Source organism: Nerophis lumbriciformis, linkage group LG24, assembly GCF_033978685.3.
Source record: "Nerophis lumbriciformis linkage group LG24, RoL_Nlum_v2.1, whole genome shotgun sequence".
Classification (NCBI taxonomy): domain Eukaryota; kingdom Metazoa; phylum Chordata; class Actinopteri; order Syngnathiformes; family Syngnathidae; genus Nerophis; species Nerophis lumbriciformis.
Window position 1 is genome coordinate 23,445,260 of NC_084571.2, and position 25,253 is coordinate 23,470,512.

The following is a 25,253-nucleotide window of genomic DNA, read 5'->3' on the forward strand; positions in this document are numbered from 1 at the left end:
AATTCCAGCAGCAGTGTACAGAATTGATGCTAACTACCAACCGGGAAGCAAAGTACGGGCAGAAAAAGCCTGTGAGCTAAAAGCAGCTTTGGGAAGCAAACAGTCATTTTTCACGAAACCGGTGAAAAAGTAACAATACACAACCAAAGCCTCATTTAGAGCTACACATTTTCTGATGAAGAAGAAAGCCTTTTCAGACGGTAACGTTGTCAAAGAAAGTTATACACCAGATTACAGTATACTGGTGAACAGCATGCAATGCCAGTCTTCCCACTAACAAGGAAAGAGACACCAGATGTTGTCAGTAGCAACATGTTAGTGCCATGGCAAATTTTAATTAAAATATTAAAGAACTGTGTTCAATTTAGCTAAAAATGCCGCAGATTCGGTCATTAGTTCAAAATGTGACAAAATGTATTTAAAAATATGTAAGTGGATTTTTTTGTAACATTACAAAATTGATAACTTTTTGAAACATGGCGGAACATAGTTCATGGTTTGTTCAAAGGGTTTGTTAGTGAAATATAGTGATGTAAGTGATTGTCTGAAAATTTAACAATTGCTGAGATTGATAGCTTTCTGAATATTGCCACCTTGTTGTCCATCCATCCATCCATTTTCTACCGCTTGTCCCTTTTGGGGTGGCGGGGGGTGCTGGAGCCTATTTCAGCTGCATTCGGGCGGAAGGCGGGGTACACCCTGGACAAGTTGCAACCTCATCACAGGGCCAACACAGATAGACAGACAACATTCACACTCACATTCACACACTAGGACCAATTTAGTGTTGCCAATCAACCTACACCTTGTTGTCATTGTTGATAATTGTGAGAAATCATTAACGTGCTCAGTGTCTTCATATACAAAGCCCAAAACCAGTGAATTTGGCACACTGTGTAAATCGTAAATAAAAACTGAATACAATGATTTGCAAATCCCTTTCAACTTATATTCAATTGAATAGACTGCAAAGACAAGATACTTAACGTTTGAACTGGTAAACTTTATTTTTTGCAAATATTAGCTCATTTGGAATTTGATGCCTGCAACATGTGGCAAAAAAGACTGACAAAAGTTGAAGAATGGCCATCAAACACTTATTTGGAACATCCCACAGGTGAACAGGCTAATTGGGAACAGGTGGGTGCCATGATTGGGTATACAAGCAACTTCCATTAAAAGCTCAGTCATTCACAAACAAGGATGGGGCGAGGGTGTCCACTTTGTCAACAAATGCGTGAGCAAATTGTCCAATAGTTTAAGAACATTTATCAACGAGCTATTGCAAGGAATGTAGGAATTTCACCATCTACGGTCTGTAATATCATCAAAAGGTTCAGAGAATCTGGAGAAATCACCGCACGTAAGCGTCAAGGCTGAAAACCAACATTGAATGCCCGTGACCTTCGATCCCTCAGGCGGTACTGCATCAAAAAGCGACATCAGTGTGTAAAGGATATCACCAAATGGGCTCAGGAACACTTCAGAAAACCACTGTCAGTAACTACAGTTCGTCGCTACATCTGTAAGTGCAAGTTATAACTGTACTATGCAAAGCGAAAGTCATTTATCAGCAGCTCATCTAAAATGGACTGATGCAAAGTGGAAAAGTGCTCTGTGGTCTGACGAGTCCACATTTCAAATTGTTTTTTGGAAACTGTGGACGTTGTGTCCTCCGTACCAAAGAGGAAAAGAACCATCCGGACTGTTATAGGCGTAAAGTTCAAAAGCCAGCATCTGTGATCATATTGGGGTGTATTAGTGCCCAAGGCATGGGTAACTTACACATCTGTGAAGGCACCATTAATGCTGAAAGGTACATACAGGTTTTGGAGCAACATATTGTGCCATTCAAGCAACGTCTTTTTCATGGACGCCCCTGCTTATTTCAGCAAAACAATGCCAAGCCACATTCTGCACGTATTACAACAGCGTGGCTTTAGAGTAAAAGAGTGCGGGTATTAGACTGGCGTGCCTGTAGTCCAGACCTGTCTCCCATTGAAAATGTGTGGCGCATTATGAAGCGTAGAATACGACAAGGGAAACCCCGGACTGTTGAACAACTTAAGCTGTACATCAAGCAGAATGGGGAAAGCATTCCACCTGAAAAGCTTCAAAAATTGCTCTCCTCAGTTCCAAAACGTTTACTGAGTGTTGTTAAAAGGAAAGGCCATGCAACACAGTGGTAAAAATGCCCCTGTGCCGACTTTTTTTGCAATGTGTTACTGCCATTAAATTCTAAGTTCATGATTTGCAAAAAAGTTTCTCAGTTCGAACATTAAATATATTGTCTTTGCAGTCTATTCAAATGAATATAAGTTGAAAATGATTTGCAAATAATTGTATTCTGTTTTCAATTTCACTGGTTTTGGGTTTTGTAGAAGAGTATAATTAATCATTATTAATAATGCATAATTAAAGACAAACTGAACAAATTTATTTAAGACGAGACTATCAAACTGGTAGCCCTTCATATGACTCAGTTGCCATGAAGTTTTTAATTTTCCTGAGGGAACTCTCCTGAAGGAATCAAAGTACTATCTATCTATCTAAGTAGCTCTCAGTTTCAAAAAACTTGGTGACCCCTGGTTTATGGTTTGAGTGCTTTTCGAACATGCATAATTATTTAGAGTGTCAAGGTAAATATATGGATGTTATTTCCGGGTTTCTGCAGGTATCGGAAAATCAAATTTAATGTACCGTATATTAATGCTTTTTTAATGCTACTTAAAACAAATGTATTGCCCATGTCCTACTGCAGATAGTTATTAAATATAGTCAAAAGCTTACAATTGTTTGTTTAAACAAAACTGTAAGCATTTACAATAATAATCTTGAATAGTTGAAAGGTTTACTTTAACTGTCACTCTCTAATGATTTGGAATTGGCTCAGAAATCTGTTTAATTTGAGAATTTATTTTGATTTATTTATTTTTCTGTAGTGGTAGCAGAAGGTGTCAGTTGTGGTGGCGTCGTGGCAATAGCAGAAGATGCTTTGTTGGTCACGCCAAAGAAATGTGGCACCGTTTACTGCTGCCTCTGGACATCGAATTTAATGTGTTTAATGCCATTTAAGGTCTTAATATTCGAAAAATCAATTTAATGACTTTTAATGTTTTTCAATGACCTCTATTTCATGTTCATGTTCTGTGGGATCACATAATGTTAAAAAAACTGATTTAGAAGATTACAAACAGTTGTTTATGCTCTACCTATGAAAATATTCCAATTCTAATTAATAATTCCTACTTTGCAGAAATTAATTTACCACGGTCAACCCCGGAACCAATTAACAGCAATAAACAACGGTTTACTGTATGTAGTCAGTTTCAAAGGTTAGACTTTGAACAACATCGTAGAGCTTTGTGGAAGACAGCTTGGTAAAAATAACAAAATTATCAGCATAATACAGATATGTAGGATGTAAGTTTTATAATTGTGTTTTCTTTCAGCGAATAGGCTTACAAAGCATGATGTTGCTGTTAAAATGTGAGTGTAATGTTAGCACTGCAAACCACATAGCTTTGCTAATGTTGCCAACGTTTGTGAAGTCGTACATTGCACTAAATAAAATGATGCAGTTTGAGAAACTGTTCAAACTAAGTGCAGGCAAAGTACAAGGAAGAAAAATCCTGATAAAAAAAAAAAATCTTGAACCTTGTGAAAAAATTGACTATCTTCTTCTGTCAATCACAACTTATAAACAACTATTTATTCATTACAACTTTGATTTATTATGTCTTTGTGTTACAGACAAATGTGGTAGAAAAATCATTACGAAACAGAAAAGGGTTAGGATTAAATAATCGCTGGCTCTTCCTACTCCTTTTCGGTGTAATAAGAAACTGAAAATATGCGATGTACCGTATTGTAAGTGGTTGAAATAATCTAATACCATCAACAGCAAAGATACTATCTATACCTCTCTGACATCAAAGTTCCGTTTGAGATTGTCTCCAACGATGCCGTAGAGCTCATCTGCAGGGTAAAGAGGGGCTTCGGTCGGTTCTGTCGTCACCTGAAAAACATGAAAACGCCTGGAGTTAGCTTATTTCCTGAACATGTTCCACACAAACGCCACGACCTGACTTACCTCAAGATTTTTTCTGTAGTTGAGGTTTCGTACGGCCTTCCGTGCCAAATGAAGAGCGTGGTTATCGTCCAAAGCGTAATGGTCTGTTACACCGGACTTTCTGTGTCGTTAGGAGAAAATTTAGCATGAAAAATGTTAACAGGGGACGTCAAGAACAAGTGTTGTTTTTCCACCTGCAGTGAAGATCAGCACCTCCGAGGTCCTCAGCAGAAACTTGCTCTCCAGTAGCGGCTTTGACCTACAAACACACACGCAAACAGACATGTTACTTCAAACAGAACACACGCTGTTAAAATATCTTGAAGCAAAACCATAAAGCAATCTGACATCGACAAATATTTAGTACACATTTTTTAACGTAGAAAATAACAAACCAATGGAGGTCCTCCCAGGAAAATAGTCCCTTGCTTCCTGACAATGATGCTTTCATCTGCCATGGCAGGAACATACGCTCCTCCAGCAGTGCAGGAGCCCATCACCACAGCAATCTGAGAACCAAAAGACACAAAACTACTTGTTAATGTAAGATATTAACAGTATTTATTTAGGTCATAAATAGGGGTGTATATCATTAGGATTCTATCGATACCGATATCCCTTATTAATACCGGTATTCATCACTCTCATTGGTACTATGTGTAATTGGTGTAAATAAAGAAGTGGAAAAATGCATTTTTATGACCATTTTATGAGCACAAGAGGTTGTACACCACTAACATCATGTAGCATCTCCCAGTAGGGAAGTATTTTATTAACACTTGCTTTTCAAGTCTTAAACAAGTCAACTATGTTTGCAGTGCAAGGTACAACACAGTTGTTGTGTGAATGCTCCAAAGCATTCACACATATGGTTTTCTACACCAAAATTAAACTATTTATTCTTCTTCTTCTTTTTCTCTTGATTTTGGCACGCTCTACATTCCACATTTTTTATCCGATTCACACAGTTCCAACTTAGACAAACTTCAAACTGTTCAGCCTATTCGGGAATCGCGGGCTTTCCCTTGACAAATTCCAAAAATTCTCCGATTTCCCAGAATTCCAGGTTTTCCGGGACATTTTTCCTATTCAAAATGAATTGGCCATTTTTCAAACTTCCACCATTTCCACATTTTCAACCGATTCAAACCATTCCATCTTCAACATATTCCACTCATTCTGGACATTCAAACTATCACTTTTCCAAGTTCAAAAAAATTGCAGGAATTCCCAGAATTCCTTTTTTTTCAAACCCTTTTTTGACCCTTTTTTCTGGCGACCACTCCTTTTACATTTTTCAATCAACTTTAACCGTTCCAGCGACAAAACATTCCTCTTAACCAGGACAAAAAACAAAGTTGTTTTTTTAACTGGAAACATTCCCGGTTTTCCCGAAATTCCTGGAATTCCATAATACCATTTCTCAATTAAAAATGTTGCTACTTCAACATTTCGACTGAAAATTCCAACACCAACATTTCAACTCATTAAGAACATTGAAGTCTTAGCATTTTCAAAAAAAATCCCGCTTTTCCATGAAATTCCCATTTAAACCAATGGGACATTTTTCAAAGTTCCACAATTCCCACATTTTTCATCTTCTGCAGCTCTCCAATAAAACACTCAGATCTTCTCAGTTTCTAGCCGATACTACATAAAAAAAAAACGTAAAACGCATCATGTAGTAACGGTAACTTAGTTCCTGAATATAAAAAATAAGGCGTTAGATTACTATTTACCGCCGAAAGTAACAGCGTTACAGTAACGCGTTACTTTGTACCGCGTTAGTCCCAACACTGCACACCAGGTAGGGTAACACTATCATTTTATTTTCACATTTTTATATTGTCTTAATATGTACTCTAGTTTTATGTATACATCTTATATACATAAATACATTGTATTCTTACTCGTTATTTGTGTATTTTTTTATGTATTGCTAAAATACTCTTGTGCTGCAAAGTTTTCAAGGTCAAGGAAAATTCAATATAGTGATGTCACCACTGGACATGGCACCGCCACCACCTTAAGAAATGTTTACAATGCTAACAAAACAAAAATTGAAATTTAGCCAAAATTTTAGACTAATTCCCACCAATAAAAAAATATTGGTGTAAATTCAAATGATTCAGTTGTGCATTTTATCTTATAACTGCTACCTGTGGCTGTAAAAAAAAACAACAACAATAATAATGAGCCAGTCTATTCAACGGCTCTTTGAAAGTAACGGCTCCTCAAGATCTGGCTTCCTTCAAAGAGCCATGAATCTAATCTCTAGTCACAACCAACCCCACATGAAATTCCTTGCAAACATCGAGGCTAACAACTAGGGATAGGTACCGAATCCTGAACGTTTTTGGCACCAACCGAATCCTGCTGATCCATTGATTCACTTAAATCCAATGGTGCCATGTTACAGTACCTGGGTTAAGCGTAACTTCACGCTCGGTTGCCGACTCAGCAGGCTCTGCGCACTTCTGCACTTGGCGATCACTCTAGCAGCCTTGAGCCTGTTGACTCAGCCAAACTAACTCTACGTAATGTTGCAATATTCATTGCCAACAGAGGAATTTACTAAAAAAAAACGCTCCAACATAAGTTAAGTAAAGTTCCACATTTCCAAAAATGCGCTGGCTTGATTGGACTATACATTGGCTTTGCTAGCGATATGCTACTGATTAGCCTTAGCAATTTTACATGCCAGTTTTAACATCTATAAATGTGTTAATTAAAACTACAACTAAGGTGCTAGTTATAATCAAACAGCTGGTGCGTAATAAGTAAAATACTTACAGTATTAACCCACGTTTTAGGGCGCAACTGAACTGACTAGCCAACACACTATAAATTATCCACTACTGCCATTTAACGTCTTGGAATTGCAGCTGTTATTGAGACTAAAAAATGTCACAATAAAACAAGATAACAAATGGACAACAGTTAAACTAATCATCTCATTTTTAAATGTTGCAATAAAAAATGTGAATATTATCAAAAAAAGGGAAGAGATCTGGGGGAAGAGATCTTGCCCAAGTGGAGGAGTTCAAGTACCTCGGAGTATTGTTCACAAGTGAGTGAAGAAGGTGAAGAAGGAGTTGAGTCGGAAGGCAAAGCTCTCAATTTACCGGTCAATCTACGTTCCCATCCTCACCGATGGTCATGAGGTTTGGGTTATGACCGAAAGGACAAGATCACGGGTACAAGCAGCCGAAATTAGTTTCCTCCGCAGGGTTGCGGGGTCCCTTAGAGATAAGATGAGAAGCTCTGTCATCCGGGAGGAGCTCAAAGTAAAGCTGCTGTTCCTCCACATTGAGAGGAGCCAGATGAGGTGGTTCGGGCATCTGGTCAGGATGCCACCCGAACGCCTCCCTATGGAGGTATTTAGGGCATGTCCGACCGGTAGAAGGCCATGGGGAAGACCCAGGACACGTTAGGAAGACTATGTCTCCCGTTGGCCTGGGAACGCCCGGGATCAGCAGACTATGTCGGTGAGCTCTGATCCCGCTTTTGTCAATTCCTCCACCACAATTTGAGAGACAGTGCTATCTGGTGGCGAGTGTGACGACCTGTTTTCTTATTACCTGTGCAACTCCCTGTGATGACAGCCTGGCCTGGTTGAAGAAAATGCGGCCAAAGTGTTCCTTGTCGGGAAAGACGTCCGCCTGTCTGGGAAGATTGGCTCCCCCGGAGTCCACTGCAGACATCAAGAACATCATGTTGTGAGTGATTTTTGGGACCATTAGTTCACATGCTGAGCTTTAGCAATTAGCATTCGCTGACTACGATAAAAAGGGGAGGTCTGTTTTATAAAGCAACACGTGGGTTTATTATACTAAACGAATACCAACTAGAAAAGTGAATGAGAAAGAGAATGCACCTTCCTCCCAATGGTAAACAAGTCCTGAATCCAGGCTGTGATTACATATTTCTTATCCCATTTATGACATTTTTTTAAAGATTCTTCGAAATGTGCCCGTAACTTTTAAAAACTTTATATAGTGAAGTGAAAGAAACTGAGAGAAGGCTCATGTGAGTCATCCAGTGTCTTTGTCTCTGTGAGTGTAGGCGGGATGCTACAAAACCCAAAACCAATGAAGTTGGCACGTTGTGTAAATGGTAAATAAAAACAGAATACAATGATTTGCAAATCCTTTTCAACTTACATTCAATTGAATAGACTGCAAAGACCAAGATATTTATTGCTTGAACTGAGAAACATTTTTTTTTGCAAAGAATCCTTAACTTTGATGGCAGCAACACATTGCAAAAAAAGTTGGCACAGGGGCATTTTTACCACTGTGTTACATGGCCTTTCCTTTTAACAACACTCAGTAAACGTTTGGGAACTGAGAAGATCCTTTTTTTTTTTTTAAGTTTTAACTTGCACTTATAGTAGCGACGAACTGTAGTTACTGACATTGTTTTTCAAAGTGTTCCTGAGCCCATGTGGTGATATCCTTTACACACTGATGTCTCTTTTTAATGCAGTATTGCCTGAGGGATCGAAGGTCTGTGATATCGCTTACGTGCAGTGATTTCTACAGATTCTCTGAACCTTTTGATGATATTGCGGTCCGCAGACAGTGAAATCCCTAAATTCCTTGCAATAGCTCGTTGAGAAATGTTGTTCTTAAACTGTTGGACAATTTGCGCACATATTTATTCACAAAGAGGTGACCCTCACCCCATCCTTGTTTGTCAAAGACTGAGCATTTCATGGAAGCTGCTTTTATACCCAATCATGTCACCCACCTGTTCCCAATTAGCCTGTTCACCTGTGGGATGTTCCAAATAAGTGTTTGATGAGCATTCCTCAACTTTCTCAGTCTTTTTTGCCACTTGTGCCAGCTTTTTTGAAACATGTTGCAAGCATCAAATTCCAAATTAGCTAATATTTGCAAAAAAATAACAGTTTTCTAGTTCGAACGTTAAATATCTTGTCTTTGCAGTCTATTCAATTGAATAAGATGAAAAGGATTTACAAATCATTGTATTCTGCTTTTATTTACCATTTACACAACGTGCCAACTTCACTGGTTTGGGGTCTTGTAGAATACACACACAGACACACACAGAAGTCGAAGCTCATAATGCAAACACCAGGTAATTAAGTAGAAATTTTCCAGATCAGTCCCCAAATTTAATGACTTGTTTTTTTTTCCATTGCTGACATTTGCTGAAAGTTCAATGAAAATCCAAAGATAACTTTTTGAGCTATCTATAGCAGAAGGAAAGAAACAGAGTGAACACTCTTGTCAGTCATCCACTGTCTTTTTTGTCAAATCCGATCTTTTTAGTGGCCGTTCACATTACAAAAGAAAATGCCGATTTCTAATGTGAATGCAATCTAATCTAATACTTTCAGTGGTTACGGAAGTAAACATGGATTCCACTCTAGTTGGTCTCAGTACTGGCGCATTTGTGGCAATTTCAAAGATTTTCTGCAATCAAAGTCAACTTTTTCTGAACCAAATTATTGCGTGTAGAAGATTAATGAGAAAGAGGACACATGTTTTGGCTCTCGCAGTTTTACGGATATTTTGCTTCGATGTCTGCTTGAGGAGCGTGTCCCTGGGCGAGGAGTGGTGGAACTTTCACGGGAGTTCCTAAAACATTTTATTGTCACCGGTTTCCTGCTTTGTAATTATTTTTGTAACCGACTATTTTGGAAAATAATTATGACGCACATTGAGGACGCGTCGCATATATATTAGGGTTGTCCCGATACCAATAATTTGGTACTGGTACCAACATGTATATCAACACTTTTGAATACTTTTCCGAATAAAGGGAACTACAAAAATGTTAATATTGGCTTTATTTTAACAGAAAATCTTAAAATACATTAAACATACGTTTTCTATTGCACTCAAAGAACAAATTTAGAAGGTTAAAATATAAATTAAAAGGCATTAAACACAGTGTGTTTTTCTTGTTGCACTCAAAGAACAATTTACAATTTGAATCATGAAGTCTACCATAATCAAGGATTGGGTTAGAATAGAACAGAAAGTTTTACTGACATGATATTAAATTATTCATGATTTATGGTTGCCACTCCTGGTCTGTGCTTTAAGAAAAATGCAATTATTGGTAAGTACAAAAAACAAAACTATGAATAAATCATGTAGCAGGTAAAACACATTTGTTAAAGATAAAACACAAATTGTAGGAATTTGTTACACAATTCAGTCATTTCACTTGCATTAGTTGACGCAAATTGGGCGGTCTTAACTCCGCTAATAACTGGCATCAAGCCAATCAGCTGTGTGCGCGTCTACGTATCTACATGTTATGTATCTACATGTTGCGTATCTACACGTTGCGTATCTACATGTTACGTATCTACAGTACATGTTACGTATCTACATGTGCACAGCAGCAGGGGAGCTGGTTAACTACGTTATGAGAGTAGCGTATGTGTGTTTGCAAGAATGGCAATGTGTTGGCTGTGTGACGTCAGTGAGTGAGTGGGCGAGTAAAGAGAGAGAAAGGTAAACAGTGCACTGCGCAGTAAAGTGATGAACGGGTCCGGTTGTGTCATGCAGAACTAATAATAAAGCAACCAGATTGTCACAAATCTGCGGCCTCGTCATTCTGACCGAAAAGCGGAGCTTAGCAGACCCATTGCCGAGTAAAGGGTGTTACCACGGACGAAAACATCCGCCCTGGAAGGAACGTCTGACCTGTGCTCCTTGACTAGCCAAACAGCAGAACAGGTGTAACAACTATATTATTACCTGTCACTCTTTCTAACTCTTGTGCAGATCTGAATGATTATTATTTAAATGTTTACCTACGTCTGAAGCAAAGGTGGTAATACTAATCGCCACGTTTGGCGAGGCCTGTTTTAAAGCAACACTTGCAGCTCGGCGCCCCCTTGTTTAAAGCGTCACCTTTATCGTTGGTTTTGAAGCCCAAATACCTCCATATTGTACTTCATGCACACTCTTTATTAACCAGTATAATTGTCATTTTTTGCCATTCTTCCCCATCATGATGTTATTGCTTGTATGCACTTTGTGTGTGCGTTTTGACACACTCAACATCATGTGCCTCGCTCTGTAATCTCCGCCGCCCAGCGCTATTCATCTGAAAGAACGGTACCGGTATTTTTCAAAAGGTGGTATAGTACTGATTTCAATTAATTAGTATCGCGGTACTTTATTAGTACTGGTATACCGTAGAACCCTAATATATTGACGATTTATTTCCACTTACGAAAGAGGCCTGGGTCGCATATGAAAAATTCAGAATTGCACAGTTCACACGGACATTAAATAATCTGATACAGGTCACGTATTGGCAAAAAAAATCAGAATTGACCCGCAGTGTGAACAAGGTCTTTGTCTCTGCGGTGCCGCTTGAGTGCACACACACAGAAGGGTAATTGTAAAGTAATGTAGTAAAAATGATTCAGATCAGGCCTAAAATGTAATTATTTGCTCCTTTTCCAACTTTGTCCATTCCCTGAAAATGTCATGAAAATCCAGCCGTAACTTTTTGAGTTATTTTGCTAACCAACTAAGTGACAGACAGGCAAACCAACCAACAGGAAATGATTACATACAGTAATCCCCTGGCGGAAGTAATGGTATCTTACCCAGGTAAATGCAAGGCAGGTGGTTCTGCTGGGCTATTTCTTGTGCACGAAGATGCTTCTTGACTGTGACAGGGTAATACGTCCCCCCTTTGACTGTTGCGTCATTGGCCACAATGACACATTCCACCCTGGCAAACATTATAAACATTAGTTTGTGGTCAAAATAACCCCGAAAGATAAAAAGCAGTTGTGTTAAGAAGCAGGAACAACAACGTGTAACAATATATCAACTCTCGGTTGATCAAACGGCACAACTCATGCATATCTTGAGTTTTAAGTATGTGCTTTTACTGCCATCTACTGTGTAGTATAAAATAAGTAAAACATCAACACCGTTTGGGTTTCCAATTTTTGTTAAAATCGTGTGCTTTTTTTTTTTTAGGTTGAGGTTGGAAGGAACATTTAAAACAATGACAAATTCAATAAAACCCAACTAGATTCAATGTTACTGAAAAGTTACTGAAAAACATGGCAACTTTTGCAGCAACTTTCTGAAAGAAAGGAAAAAGATTCAGGGAAAAAAATGCCTGCTAAATCTTGAAGGGACTGATTTTTACGGATTAAACCACAAAAAAAGCAGGTAATAATTGGAGAGAAGTTGTTATGTGAAATGAGGAAACTTCTCTAATAATGACTTGAAGTGGATGAGAAATAGGAAATAAAAACATAGCCCCCCCTTGGATGGATGTGGGTTCAGATACGAGGATGTCGTTGTGGTTTGTGCAGCCCTTTGAGACATTTGTGATTAAGGGCTATATAAATACATTTTGATGGATTGATTAAAATTGTACAATGTAAAAATTATTTCAACAGTAAACAACGGTTAGGTCAGGTTTTTAGCGTAAAAAATAAATTTAAAAAAAATACAAAAAAAACCCAAAACTTTTTTATGTAAAATTTCGGCGACCGAACTGTCAGTTTTTTACTGTAAAATCTACATATTTTTCTTCCAGTTTGTGTAAAAAATATATACAGTACAGGCCAAAAGTTTGGACACACCTTCTCATTCAATGTGTTTTCTTTATTTTCATGACTATTTACATTGTAGATTGTCACTGAAGGCATCAAAACTATGAATGAGGTAGTCTTCTGAAATGGTTTGCACTTCACAGGTGTGCTTGAAGCTTATTGAGAGAATGCCAAGAGTGTGCAAAGCAGTAATCAAAGCAAAGGTGGCTATTTTGAAGAAACTACAATATAAAACATGTTTTCAGTTATTTCACCTTTTTTGTTAAGTACATAACTCCTCATGTGTTCATTTGTAGTTTTGATGCCTTCAGTGACAATCTACAATGTAAATAGTCATAAAAACAAAGAAATCGCATTGAATGAGAAGGTGTGTCCAAACTTTTGGCCTGTACTGTGTAACAAAATTGTGTAATGAGGCAATTTGTGTTGATATAATATTCCCAGGTACAAGTGTCCCTCTGAGGGCAGCCATAACTGCAATGTGGCCCTGATTTGACAACCCTGCGATAGCTCATAAAAATATTAACAAATATCGATATCAACTCATATAAAACACTTATATCGTGATATGTCTACGGATGTTCTCCTTCATCCAGGTCTCAAATGATATTGTGATAAATTTTTCAGCCGTATCGCCAAGCCCTAGTTATTGATTACCAAGTATATTGCAGCAGACAAAAGAACTAATGTTGCAGTAAGGAGCAAACTGTTCAGCCAGCTTTGCTCCAGCTGATGAGTTGGGTGGAAACATTTAACATGACGTTGAAAACTTACCCTGACACTCGCCCAATGCCAGTAATCATACCACCTGCTGGCACCTCCTCCTTTCCATACAACTCGTATGCTGCGAACTGGGAAAATTCTAAAAAAGGAGTCCTGCAAACGCAAGAATAAGTCCTGATGAACAACAATGTGGTGTCACTGGTGGAAGCAAGTCCAAGCACATGTTGGTGTTGTGTGAAGACGGTAAGTTCTAAGAGTACCCTGGATCCAGAAGTCTGTCGATGCGCTCTCTGGGTAAGAGTTTACCACGGGAAGTGTGAAGCTTTCTGGCCTTTTCTCCCCCGCCTGCAATCAATATGTAATCATGTATTGTCATTATCAGAAGTATTAACAAGATTACATTAGAGCGGAGGTGGCCAATGTGCGGACTGGGGAGCATTTGCGGCCCACAGTTAATTTTTTAAGACCCCGCAGCACTTTCTAAAAAATACTATTACAGAATAAAAACCATAAAACAAGTGGAATAAAAGAGCATACAGGTGAAATCTAACGAGAAAAAGTTACAATGTTGGCTCTAATAACATACAAAGTTTTTTAAAACTGTCAATGCTCCAAAAATATTAAGGAATCAAAATTAATGTTGTTAAAAATTATTGACCTACTAAATGCTCAAATATTCCACTTTGAAATATTTTTGGGGTAAAATATAGCATATTTTGTGCATTTGCCATAAAAAACTTAAGTTTTCTATAACAAAAACTACATAAAACATATATATTAAAAAAAAACTTAATCATCAAAAGATAGATCTGAAGTTGATCGAGAGCAGTGATTCTCCATCTAGTGGTGCGCCAATTATGTGCAATCAATTTTATTTTATTCATTATTAAGTACAGTGTTTTATTTTCCTATATTCAAACACAGTGTTACTGTTCAAACTGTGTGTAATGTTACAGTGGCCAAAAATACTAAATGTTAAATAAAAGCCTTGTTTTGAATTAATAATTAGGCCTACTATGCTACTGTACTTAAAGGCCTACTGAAACCCACTACTACCGACCACGCAGTCTGATAGTTTATGATGAAATCTTAACATTGCAACACATGCCAAAACGGCCGGGTTAGCTTACTAAAGTGCAATTTTAAATTTCCCGCGCAATATCCTGCTGAAAACGTCTCGGTATGATGACGCCGGCACGTGACGTCACGGATTGTGGAGGACATTTTGGGACAGCATGGTGGCCAGCTATTAAGTCGTCTGTTTTCATCGCAAAATTCCACAGTATTCTGGACATCTGTGTTGGTGAATCTTTTGCAATTTGTTCAATGAACAATGGAGACAGCAAAGAAGAAAGCTGTAGGTGGAAAGCGTTGTATTGCGGCCGACTTCAGCAACACAAACACGGCCGGTGTTTCATTGTGTACATTCCCGAAAGATGACAGTCAAGCTTTACCATTGGCCTGTGGAGAACTGGGACAACAGAGACTCTTACCAGGAGGACTTTGAGTTGGATACGCAGACACGGTACCGTGAGTACGCTTGCAGCTGCGGCTTCCAAACATTTGATCGCTTGCCTGTACGTGCGTGCCGCTATGTGCATGTCACGTACGTAACTTTGGGGACTTTGGGGAAATATATGTGCTATATGAACTTTGGGGAGGTGAACGGTACTTTGGGCTGTGGGATTGTGTGTGTTGTGCAGGTGTTTGAGTTGTATTGGCGGGTTATATGGACGGGAGGGGGGAGGTGTTTGTTATGCTGGATTAATTTGTGGCATAATAAATATAAGCCTGGTTGTGTTGTGGCTAATAGAGTATATATATATGTCTTGTGTTTATTTACTGTTTTAGTCATTCCCAGCTGAATATCAGGTCCCACCCGCCTCTCACAGCGTCTTCCCTATCTGAATCGCTCCCACTGCCCTCTAGTCCTTCACTCTCACTTTCCTCATCCACGACTCTTTCATCCTCGCTCAAATTAATGGGGAAATCGTCGCCTTCTCGGTCCGAATCGCTCTCGCTGCTGGTGGCCATGATTGTAAACAATGTGCAGATGTGAGGAGCTCCACAACCTGTGACGTCACGCACATATCGTCTGCTACTTCCGGTAGAGGCAAGGCTTTTTTATCAGCGACCAATAGTTGCGAACTTTATCGTCGATGTTCTCTACTAAATCCTTTCGGCAAAAATATGGCAATATCGCGAAATGATCAAGTATGACACATAGAATGGACCTGCTATCCCCGTTTAAATAAGAAAATAGCATTTCAGTAGGCCTTTAAATGTTGGTCAAACTTGGAGAGCCAAGAGTTTTCTGAGGTGGTACTCCGTGAAAAAGGTTTGAGAACCACTGCACTAAAGACTTAAGCGCTGAAAGTAAAATAATTAAAAAAAATAATGTATGCCCTATTTTTGACACTTTTTGGGGGACCCTTTTGGATGCCTGAGAATTTTAACGGAATTTTTTTTTTATCTGCCGTTGTTTGAAAAATAATAATACTGAATCAAAATGAATGTTAGAAATTGTTGACTTATTTATTAATGCTCCAAGTACTTCACATCAAACATTCCACTTTGACGTTTTTGTGGGGGAATATGGCATATTTTGTTAATGTGCCTTAAAAAAAAAACAGGGTTTTCTTTAACAAAAAGTGCATACAAATCAAAAAATCTTAACTTCATATCAACAGATATTTCTAAAATGTATCTAAAGATTTAAGTGTAAAAAAAAATATATATATATATACATATAAGACTTATGTTTTAACATTTTTATGACTGAGAACCTTTTAGGTCCCTGGCACCAAACTTGAGAGGAGCCTAAAGGTTAAAAAAATCAAAATGTTGTATTGGTTTTGAAAATTTAAATTAGCAAAATGGCCCCCGCTTGCTTTGATTTTTAAAGTGTGCGGGCCTCAGTGGAAAAAGTTTGGACCCCCCCTGCATTAGAGCATCAATCGACTTTGGCATAGTGCAACTCCATGTGCAAGTCTATAAAGTCTAGTGACTGTAAAGCATGGGTGTCAAACTCTGGCCCGCGGGCCAAATATTTGGCCCGCTGTGTAATTTCACTTGGCCCTTGAGGCGATATCAAATTAACACTAGAGCTGGCCCGCCGATTATATACAGCGGCGGTGCCGCAGTACCACCGCATTCACCACTAATTCTCATACTTGCCAACCCTCCCGGTAAACTCCCAAATTTCAGTGCCCCTACCTAAAATCGTCACGTCCGCTTTTAATCCAGTCCAACAAGTGCTAGCCCAGTCACATAATATGTGCGGCTTCTGCACGCACACACAAGGGAATGCAATGCATACTTGATCAATAGCGATACAGATTACACTGAGGGTGCCCGTATAAATAACTTTAAAACTGTTAGAAATATGCGCCACACTGTGAATCCACACCAAACAAGAATGACAAACACATTTCGGGAGAACATCCGCACCGTAGCACAACATAAACACAATCGAACAAATACCCAGAACCAACCCCGCCCACCTCAACCGACGCACGGAGGGCGGGGGTGTATATTGCAGCCCGGAAGAGTTAGGGCTGCATGGGATTCTGGGTATTTGTTCGGTTGTGTTTATGTTGTGTTACGGTGCGGATGTTCTCCCGAAATGTGTTTGTTATTCTTGTTTGGTGTGGATTCACAGTGTGGCGCATATTTCTAACAGTGTTAAAGTTATTTATATGGGCACCCTCAGTGTAACCTGCATCGCTGTTGATCAAGTATGCGTTGCATTCACGTGTGTGTGCTTACAGAAGCCGCACATATCTTTGACTAGGCCGGCACGTTGTTAGAATGGATGAAAAGCGGACGTGACGACAGCTCGTAGAGGACGTTAAAGGCAGTGCCTTTAAGGCACGCCCCTAAGACTGTGGTCCAGTTGGACTACGAGATAATGACTGATGAACACCTTTGTTCGATAATGAAGGTTGCCTCAGCTCAAAGCCTGAGCCCCGACATTAATGAACTAGCATACAAGAAAAGATGGCAGGTATCTGGCTTGGGCACATCAGATTAGATCAGTGTGTTGCAAACTGAGCAGTTTAAAGTCCTGAATGGTTGGTTTATTCATTGTTATTTTATTTTCAAATGTATTAGCCTGTGGAAAAAGTTAATGTTAATATTTACCTCAGAAGGCTGCAAATAGAAAAGAGACATTCAATTTTTATTTAAATTGTATTTGATATGCCATTGATATTTGTTTATTATTATTATATGGGGCGGCATGGCGTAGTGGGTAGAGCAACCGTGCCAGAAACCTGAGGGTTGCAGGTTCGCTCCCCGCCTCTTACCATCCAAAAATCGCTGCCGTTGTGTCCTTGGGCGGGACACTTCACCCTTTGCCCCCGGTGCCACTCACACCGGTGAATTGAATGAAGAATGATAGGTGGTGGTCGGAGGGGCCGTTGGCGCAAATTGCAGCCACGCTTCCGTCAGTCTACCCCAGGGCAGCTGTGGCTATGAAAGTAGCTTACCACCACCAGGTGTGAATGATTGATGGGTTCTACATGTAAAGCGACTTTGGGTACTTAGAAAAGCGCTATATAAATCCCAGTTATTATTATTATTATTATTATTTGAAACTCGATTTTACATGTCACTATAAAGTTATATAAGCCTTGCTTGTTCAATATTCAATGCAAAACTTGTTTGGGTCCCTATTAAAAGGTTAATTTGTTCAACTTTGGCCGGCGGCTTTGTTCAGTTTTAAATTTTGGCCTGCTCTGTATTTGAGTTTGACACCCCTGCTGTAAAGAAACAGAAATAAACTGAGTGACTCTTATGTGACCACTTTACACTAACTTGCATCATGAAAGTCACCTAAAGGACATACAGGTATAATCGTCATATGATGAATAAAACATGTCTGCCATTCGGCCCAAATTACCCAAGAATCATGTGATACTTCATAATGTCACAGTGCATGCTGGCATTTTCAATAAATATCATTATATACTCAGTGTTGGCGCTAGGAATTTTCAAAATGGGGTCCCAGGGACCCCATCAAGTCATAAAAATGGTGTCCCACAGTAAATATTTGGGGCCCAACTTTTTTGTAAGCGTTTTGAAAACAAATGATAAATGTATGCATTATCCTGTTATATCTCACATTCTATATTGTTTTGGAAAAAGGTGGTCATAAACGTTACTTAATTCATAAAAAAAATAATACAAAAGAAAACAAATTTATTTGCATATCTAAATGTATTCAGTTTAAACATTCATTCACTTTCTTCTTTCCTTCATGGATCTAAACTTTACCGCTGCCGCCCCCAAATCAAAGTTCTCTGGCTGACGAGGACCACTGACACATCTCATCTCTGCATATTTTACTAGAATGCCCTTATGGGCGTTACATATATCAAAATCGAGTACCTACTGTGCTGTTTATTTGTTGAAATACCCTTTTTAGAGCAAATATCTACACAAACGACCACTTTAGTGCTGTCAAAAATGTATTTGAAGGGTATTTCAACAAGTACAGTAGGTACTTGATTTTGATAAATGTAATGCTCATAAGGGTATTCTAGTAAAATATGCAGACATAAGATGTGTCAGTATCAAAATATTACTTTAAATACATTTTTGACACCCAGCAAAGTGGTCGTTTGATTAGATTTTAGCTTTGTAAAGTGTATTTCAACAAGTAAACAGTACAGTAAGTACTTGATTCTGATAAATGTAATGCTCAGAAGGGTATTCTAGTAAAATATGCGTGTAAATATGCGATGTGTAAATATCAAAATATTACATTGAATCACTCTTTGTCAGGCAATATTACATTTAATAAAAAAATTAAATAAATTAATACATCCAAACACTTTGTAAATGTTTATGTGCATGAAGAAATAACAATTAAAATTGTATGTATCTTCCAAACAAGAAAGAGGTTTTCTCACATCATTGGACTAACAACAGTCCTTTAAATCTCATTAATACCACAGAAAAGGCAAACGGTCATTTTCCAGACACGATAAAAGCTTAAATAATGTCAAACACGTAGCGTTACAATAAACACATAGATAAAGTGTTTGTCTAACACCTAGTAATCCGCTGTGGACAGACGAGCCAAGCAATGCAGGTTAATAAGCGAGCGGTGCGCGTTCCCGCTAAGGAAATCATTTTTTGGCAGGCAATCCCATTTTGTCACAACCCCGGCAAGTATAATCAAAACAAAAACAGAGACGGTAAGTGATATTCGATAAAAAAAAACAAGCAAACCAGAGTTTTGACCCGGAGAAGGCAGGGTCGGTAAAAATGTTTTTAAAAATCTGCGTCTCAGGGACGCGCAGACTTCCGGAAATGCGCGTCCTTAATGATTTCAATGCGTAAAAAGACACAAAAAGTGCGTTAACGCCAACATTGATACTGATATACACGCTGTACACTGACTACTTTAGAGTATAACTATATATACTAACTATATATAACTATATATACTAACTATATATAACTAACTATATATACTAACTATATACATATATAGGGACGGCGTGGCGCAGTGGGAGAGTGGCCGTGCGTGACCCGAGGGTCCCTGGTTCAATCCCCACCTAGTACCAACCTCGTCATGTCCGTTGTGTCCTGAGCAAGACACTTCACCCTTGCTCCTGATGGGTGCTGGTTAGCGCCTTGCATGGCAGCTCCCTCCATCAGTGTGTGAATGTGTGTGTGAATGGGTAAATGTGGAAGTAGTGTCAAAGCGCTTTGAGTACCTTGAAGGTAGAAAAGCGCTATACAAGTACAACCCATTTATCATTATTATTTATTTATTTATATATATATATATATATATATATATATATATATATATATATATATATATATATACTAACTATATATATATATAACTATATATTACTATATTTCTACTGTAATGTCCCTCTAGAATATACAAATAGTTGCTTAAATGAGATACTGAGTGACTTTACATAGCGCAAACACAACATAAATAAAGACCACACTAGGGATGTCCCAATCCAGGTTTTTGCACTTCCGATCCGATACCGATATTGTTTTTGCACTTCCAATCCGATACCGATACTGACCGATACTGGCCTATCCGAGCATGTATTAAAGTTTAAAGTTATTTAGCCTACTTAGTTGTCAGAATCATGTTGAAAAGGGTTTCAGTACTCTTGATAACAACTAGCCAGCTGAATTAGGGGAGTTTGAATAATACACAATGGTTGGTAACAAGAAACTGACCTGTTTATTCAAGGATAAACACAAAATAGACAAAATTATACATGACAAACAGAAATGGCATCATTGAACTAGGGCTGGGTGATATGGCCTTTTTTTAATATTGCGATATTTTAAGGCCATATTGCGATACACGATATATATCTCGATATTTTGCCTTAACCTTGAATGAACACTTGATGCATATAATCACAGCAGTATGATGATTCTATGTGTCTACATTAAAACATTCTTCTTCATACTGCATTAATATATGCTACTTTTAAACTTTCATGCAGACAAGGAAATCACAACTAAAAAAATCACTATTTTCTTCATACGGTGTTGATGTGGAAATGTTTGCCTCTGCATTTTGATGGTGTGGACGTGTGGCACCGAATGGAGTTAAGCGTCTCGACAGACGTTACAATATTTGAACAATGATGACGAAAACTGTTTTCTCTGTCGTGTCCGTGTGTCGAAAATTGTTATGCGCTTATTTTTTTATTTGATTTTGTGCGTGGCATAGATTTGCCGTGCGCAGAGGACGCTTGAGCAGTGCGCAATTGCACAGGCGCGCACCTTAGAGGGAAGGTTGCTCGCACGGCTGCGCTAGCATCACAGCTAACGTTAGCCATGCTGCCACCTCTCTGCTCGGGGAGGGCGTATACGAATGTGACGTATGACGTGACAGTATGTGACGTGTGTAAGAAGGTGCGCTTGCTGTCTGTGAGAAGGAGACACAGGAAAGAGTGAGAAGAGCCTGTCGTGTAATGCCAGCAGCTAAAAGCAACTGCGTGAGAATCCACAGACCTGTGGATGTGTTGAAGGTGTGCTGGAAAATGTGGAACAGAAATTAGGGAGCAGCAGAAAAGTGGAATGTATTATTTAAATCGGTGCGTTGGAAAACACGGACCGAAGTTTTTTTTAAAAACTGGATCGGCATTTTCCCATGCCTTGCCGATACGCTTTTTTTTTTGCAAATATCGGCGGCCGATCCGATCCAAATTATCGGATCGGGACATCCCTAGACCACACAACCATAATGATCATATATTTGCAGAACCACCCACCTAATTTAATCTTCTCTGTGCGGCTTTTCAATTCTTCAACAAGAGCTTGCATTCGCTCATAATTCTCCTGGAAAAGAAAAAAAAGAAAAAGATGAAACCAGGAACACACCTTTTATAGTATACAGGTGCATATAAGTTGGTATGGTGTAGTTAATATGCAGTTATGGACTGTGGAGGTGGGAATACAGGGGTTTTTCGTATGTGAATAATGTTACATTGATTGATTGATTGATTGAGAAGTTTATTGACGTCTTAAAGAATTGAATCCATGTAATGCTTTAAAAAGGCAAATGGATGGCACAAAAAGCCAAAAGGCTTGTTTCCATTGTGGTCCATTAAATGTCCATTACATTTGATACATTCAATGATAAAAGATATATAACCTGTAACATGTATATAAAAAATTACGTTTAAAAATGGATAAATTATGTACATATACACAGTATATATGTCAGGTGATTTTAAAAACAATATATACAAATAAAGGGGGGGGGGGTATATACACTATGTACATGACACTATGTACATGTTGACTCCAAGAGTGTGCAAACCAGACTGAGAAAATATATATATAGACTATAACCACATATAAACCTGTTTGCTGCTTCGAAGAGTTGCTGGGGATCAATTTTGGTTCAGATCAGGTAGAGGTTGAGCTGATCCATGATTTGATGGCAGTTTTAAAATTTAGTAGGGTAGTTCAAATTTTAAGGTCTGTTGGTAGTGCATTCCACTGTGTGGTGGCAAAATAGTAGAATGCGGTTTTTCCAATGAGAGTCTTGAATATGGGGATGAATAATGTGCATGAATAATATGTGCATAATGTTACACAGAGCGTGAATAATATGATGCATACACAAAGCAAACATGATGACCTATGATTTGCATGGACTACATTGTCAGGATGCTTATTGACACTGTAGACATTACCAACAATATACAAACTACTGACTTGAGAGCATTCAACGGAGTTTTAACTGTTAAATAACGATGGCTTAATTGTACAAATATGCACATTATAACTGTCCTGAAACAATTTGCAATGGATTAAGAGTTAGGTGTTTGAAGTCAACATGTTGACCATGACAGTGTTAGCAAGGTGGACTGTTAGCTCCAAGGCTAGCATCTAGCATACCTGGTAGTCGGTAGAGTGTTTATCAGGCTGAGAGCCGAGTCGCGCAACTTTTTCGGCGTAGTATGATCTTGTACAAGCCAGTGGGAAGCTCCCGCAGCGGAGCAGCAACGGCCTGGCCGTTTGAAGAAGCATTTTGACACTTTTTTTCCGAGTCAAAGTTCGCTAGCGAGACTAGCAAGGCTCTTGTTCGTTTCCTGGTTGTCAGCGCCAGCACTGATTAAAACCTACGTCGCCCCCTGGTGGCTGCAGATGGCAACCAATTGGGCTCAATGTAAATTATTATTATTTTTTATTCATGCTTTATTTCTTTATTCTGTGTTGTATGGGGAATAATAACATATTTTAACGAGTAGTACATTGATCGAAACGAATTAGAATCATAGGCATACTTGCCAACCCTCCCGGATTTTCCGGGAGACTCCCGAAATTCAGCGCCTCTCCCGAAAACCTCCCGGGACAAATTTTCTCCCGAAAATCTCCCGAACTTCAGGCGGAGCTGGAGGCCACGCCCCCTCCAGCTCCATGCGGACCTGAGTGACATGTTGACAGCTTGTTCACACGTCCGCTTTCCCACAATATAAACAGCTAATGATCGAGGGTGAGTTCTTGGTTTCTTATGTGGGTTTATTGCTAGGCAGTTTCATTAACGTCCTCCCAGCGCGGTAACAACACACAACAACAGCAGTCAAGTTTTCGTCTACTGTAAAGCAGTTCGTCTGCCGTAAACAGCAATGTTGTGACACTTTTAAACAGGACAATACTGCCATCTACTGTACATGCATATGTGACCCACCCATAATGTGTCACATTTTTGTGTTGATTTATTTATTTTATTTTGTGGTTTGAATTCGTTTTTGGAGCTGTCATTACACATTTATCAGTATTCACATTGGTCAGTAGGGGGCAGTAGGGCGTTTCTTCCCAATTGAATGCTATCACCTGCAGACCGGAAGTGTCTTGTCATTCTGATGAGCGCGAGCAGTCTGTGAACAATTGAAACGTCCTGTGTGCTTTTTCCTCCTGTATAAAAGGTTAGTTTTGGTGAATCAACTCACTGAATAATATCCATGTGATCTTTATAAGTTTAGTACACATTCTAATGGTGGAGCCTAACTCTAAAGTGTTTGTGAGTTGTAGTTTGTATTTGTGAATGAATCCAGTGCACAGCTGCAGTAATCAATACAAAAAGGCGACGTGAGTGCGCAATGTTTATATAGGAACTTCTGATCCTAATTCAGACTCCCAAATTAGAGCTCCCGTTTTCTTATTGATTTTATAACGTATATTTGTATAATGTGTGTGTTCTGAAATAGTGACAGAGAATAGAACAAGGGTGGACAATTCAACCCTTAACTCAACAATGAGTAGATGAGTGTTATGTGTGTGTATATGTGTAAATAAATGAACACTGAAATTCAAGTATTTCTTTTATATATATATATATATATATATATATATATATATATATATATATATATATATATATATATATATATACATATATATATATATATATATATATACATATATATATATATATACATATATATATATATATATATATATATATATATATATATGTATATATATGTGTGTGTGTGTAATAAAATATATATATAAAGCTAGAATTCACTGAAAGTCAAGTATTTCTTATATATATATATATCTTAACCACGCCCCCAACCACGCCCCCCGCCCCACCAACGACCACGCCCCTCCACCCCCCACCCCCCAACTCCCGAAATCGGAGGTCTCAAGGTTGATCATAGGACACTGAGGGCAACACATTGTACGTATATATATCCTGCCACTAGATGGCAACAAACCCCCTAAGTATCCATCCATCCATCCATCCATTTCTACCGCTTATTCCCTTCGGGGTTGCGGGGGGCGCTGGAGCCTATCTCAGCTACAATCGGGCGGAAGGCGGCGTACACCTCATCACAGGGCCAACACAGATAGACAGACAACATTCACACTCACATTCACACACACTAGGGTCAATTTAGTGTTGCCAATCAACATATCCCCACAGGTGCATGTCGTTGGAGGTGGGAGGAAGCCGGAGTACCCGGAGGAAATCCACGCAGTCACGGGGAGAACATGCAAACTCCACACGGAAAGATCCCGAGCCCGGGATTGAACCCAAGACTACTCAGGACCATCGTATTGTGAGACAGACGCACTAACCCCTCTCCCACCGTGCTGCCACCCCCTAAGTACATTATAGGGCAACAAATTGTATTTATAAATGTTTCCACTAGATGGCAACAAAGGGCAGCTTGGCAACACTAAATTGGCCCGAGGGTGTGAATGTGAGTGTGAATATTGTCTGTTTATCTGTGTTGGCCCTGCGATGAGTGGCGACTTGTCCAGGGTGTACCCCGCTTTCCGCCCGAATGCTGCTGAGACTTACTCCAGCACCCCCCTTTACCCCAAATGGGACAAGCGGTAGGAAAATGGATGGATGGCGACAAAGCG

At 39.0% G+C, this 25,253-nt stretch overlaps 1 protein-coding gene across 1 annotated transcript in view; it reads right to left on the minus strand.

Moving 5' to 3' along the window:
• mccc2 (methylcrotonyl-CoA carboxylase subunit 2) overlaps positions 1-22,993 on the minus strand; it is a 44,919-nt gene extending 21,926 nt beyond the window's left edge. The window contains exons 1-10 of the mRNA XM_061981824.1: positions 22,773-22,993; positions 21,638-21,704; positions 13,628-13,712; positions 13,419-13,520; positions 11,676-11,803; positions 7,654-7,766; positions 4,468-4,581; positions 4,267-4,331; positions 4,094-4,193; positions 3,923-4,018 (exon numbers count right to left, since the gene is read on the minus strand). Of these exons, the coding sequence (XP_061837808.1) occupies positions 3,923-4,018; positions 4,094-4,193; positions 4,267-4,331; positions 4,468-4,581; positions 7,654-7,766; positions 11,676-11,803; positions 13,419-13,520; positions 13,628-13,712; positions 21,638-21,704; positions 22,773-22,904 (1,002 nt within the window). The 5' untranslated portion in view covers positions 22,905-22,993. The remainder of the gene's footprint in view (positions 1-3,922; positions 4,019-4,093; positions 4,194-4,266; positions 4,332-4,467; positions 4,582-7,653; positions 7,767-11,675; positions 11,804-13,418; positions 13,521-13,627; positions 13,713-21,637; positions 21,705-22,772) is intronic.
• Positions 22,994-25,253: the final 2,260 nt, after the last annotated feature.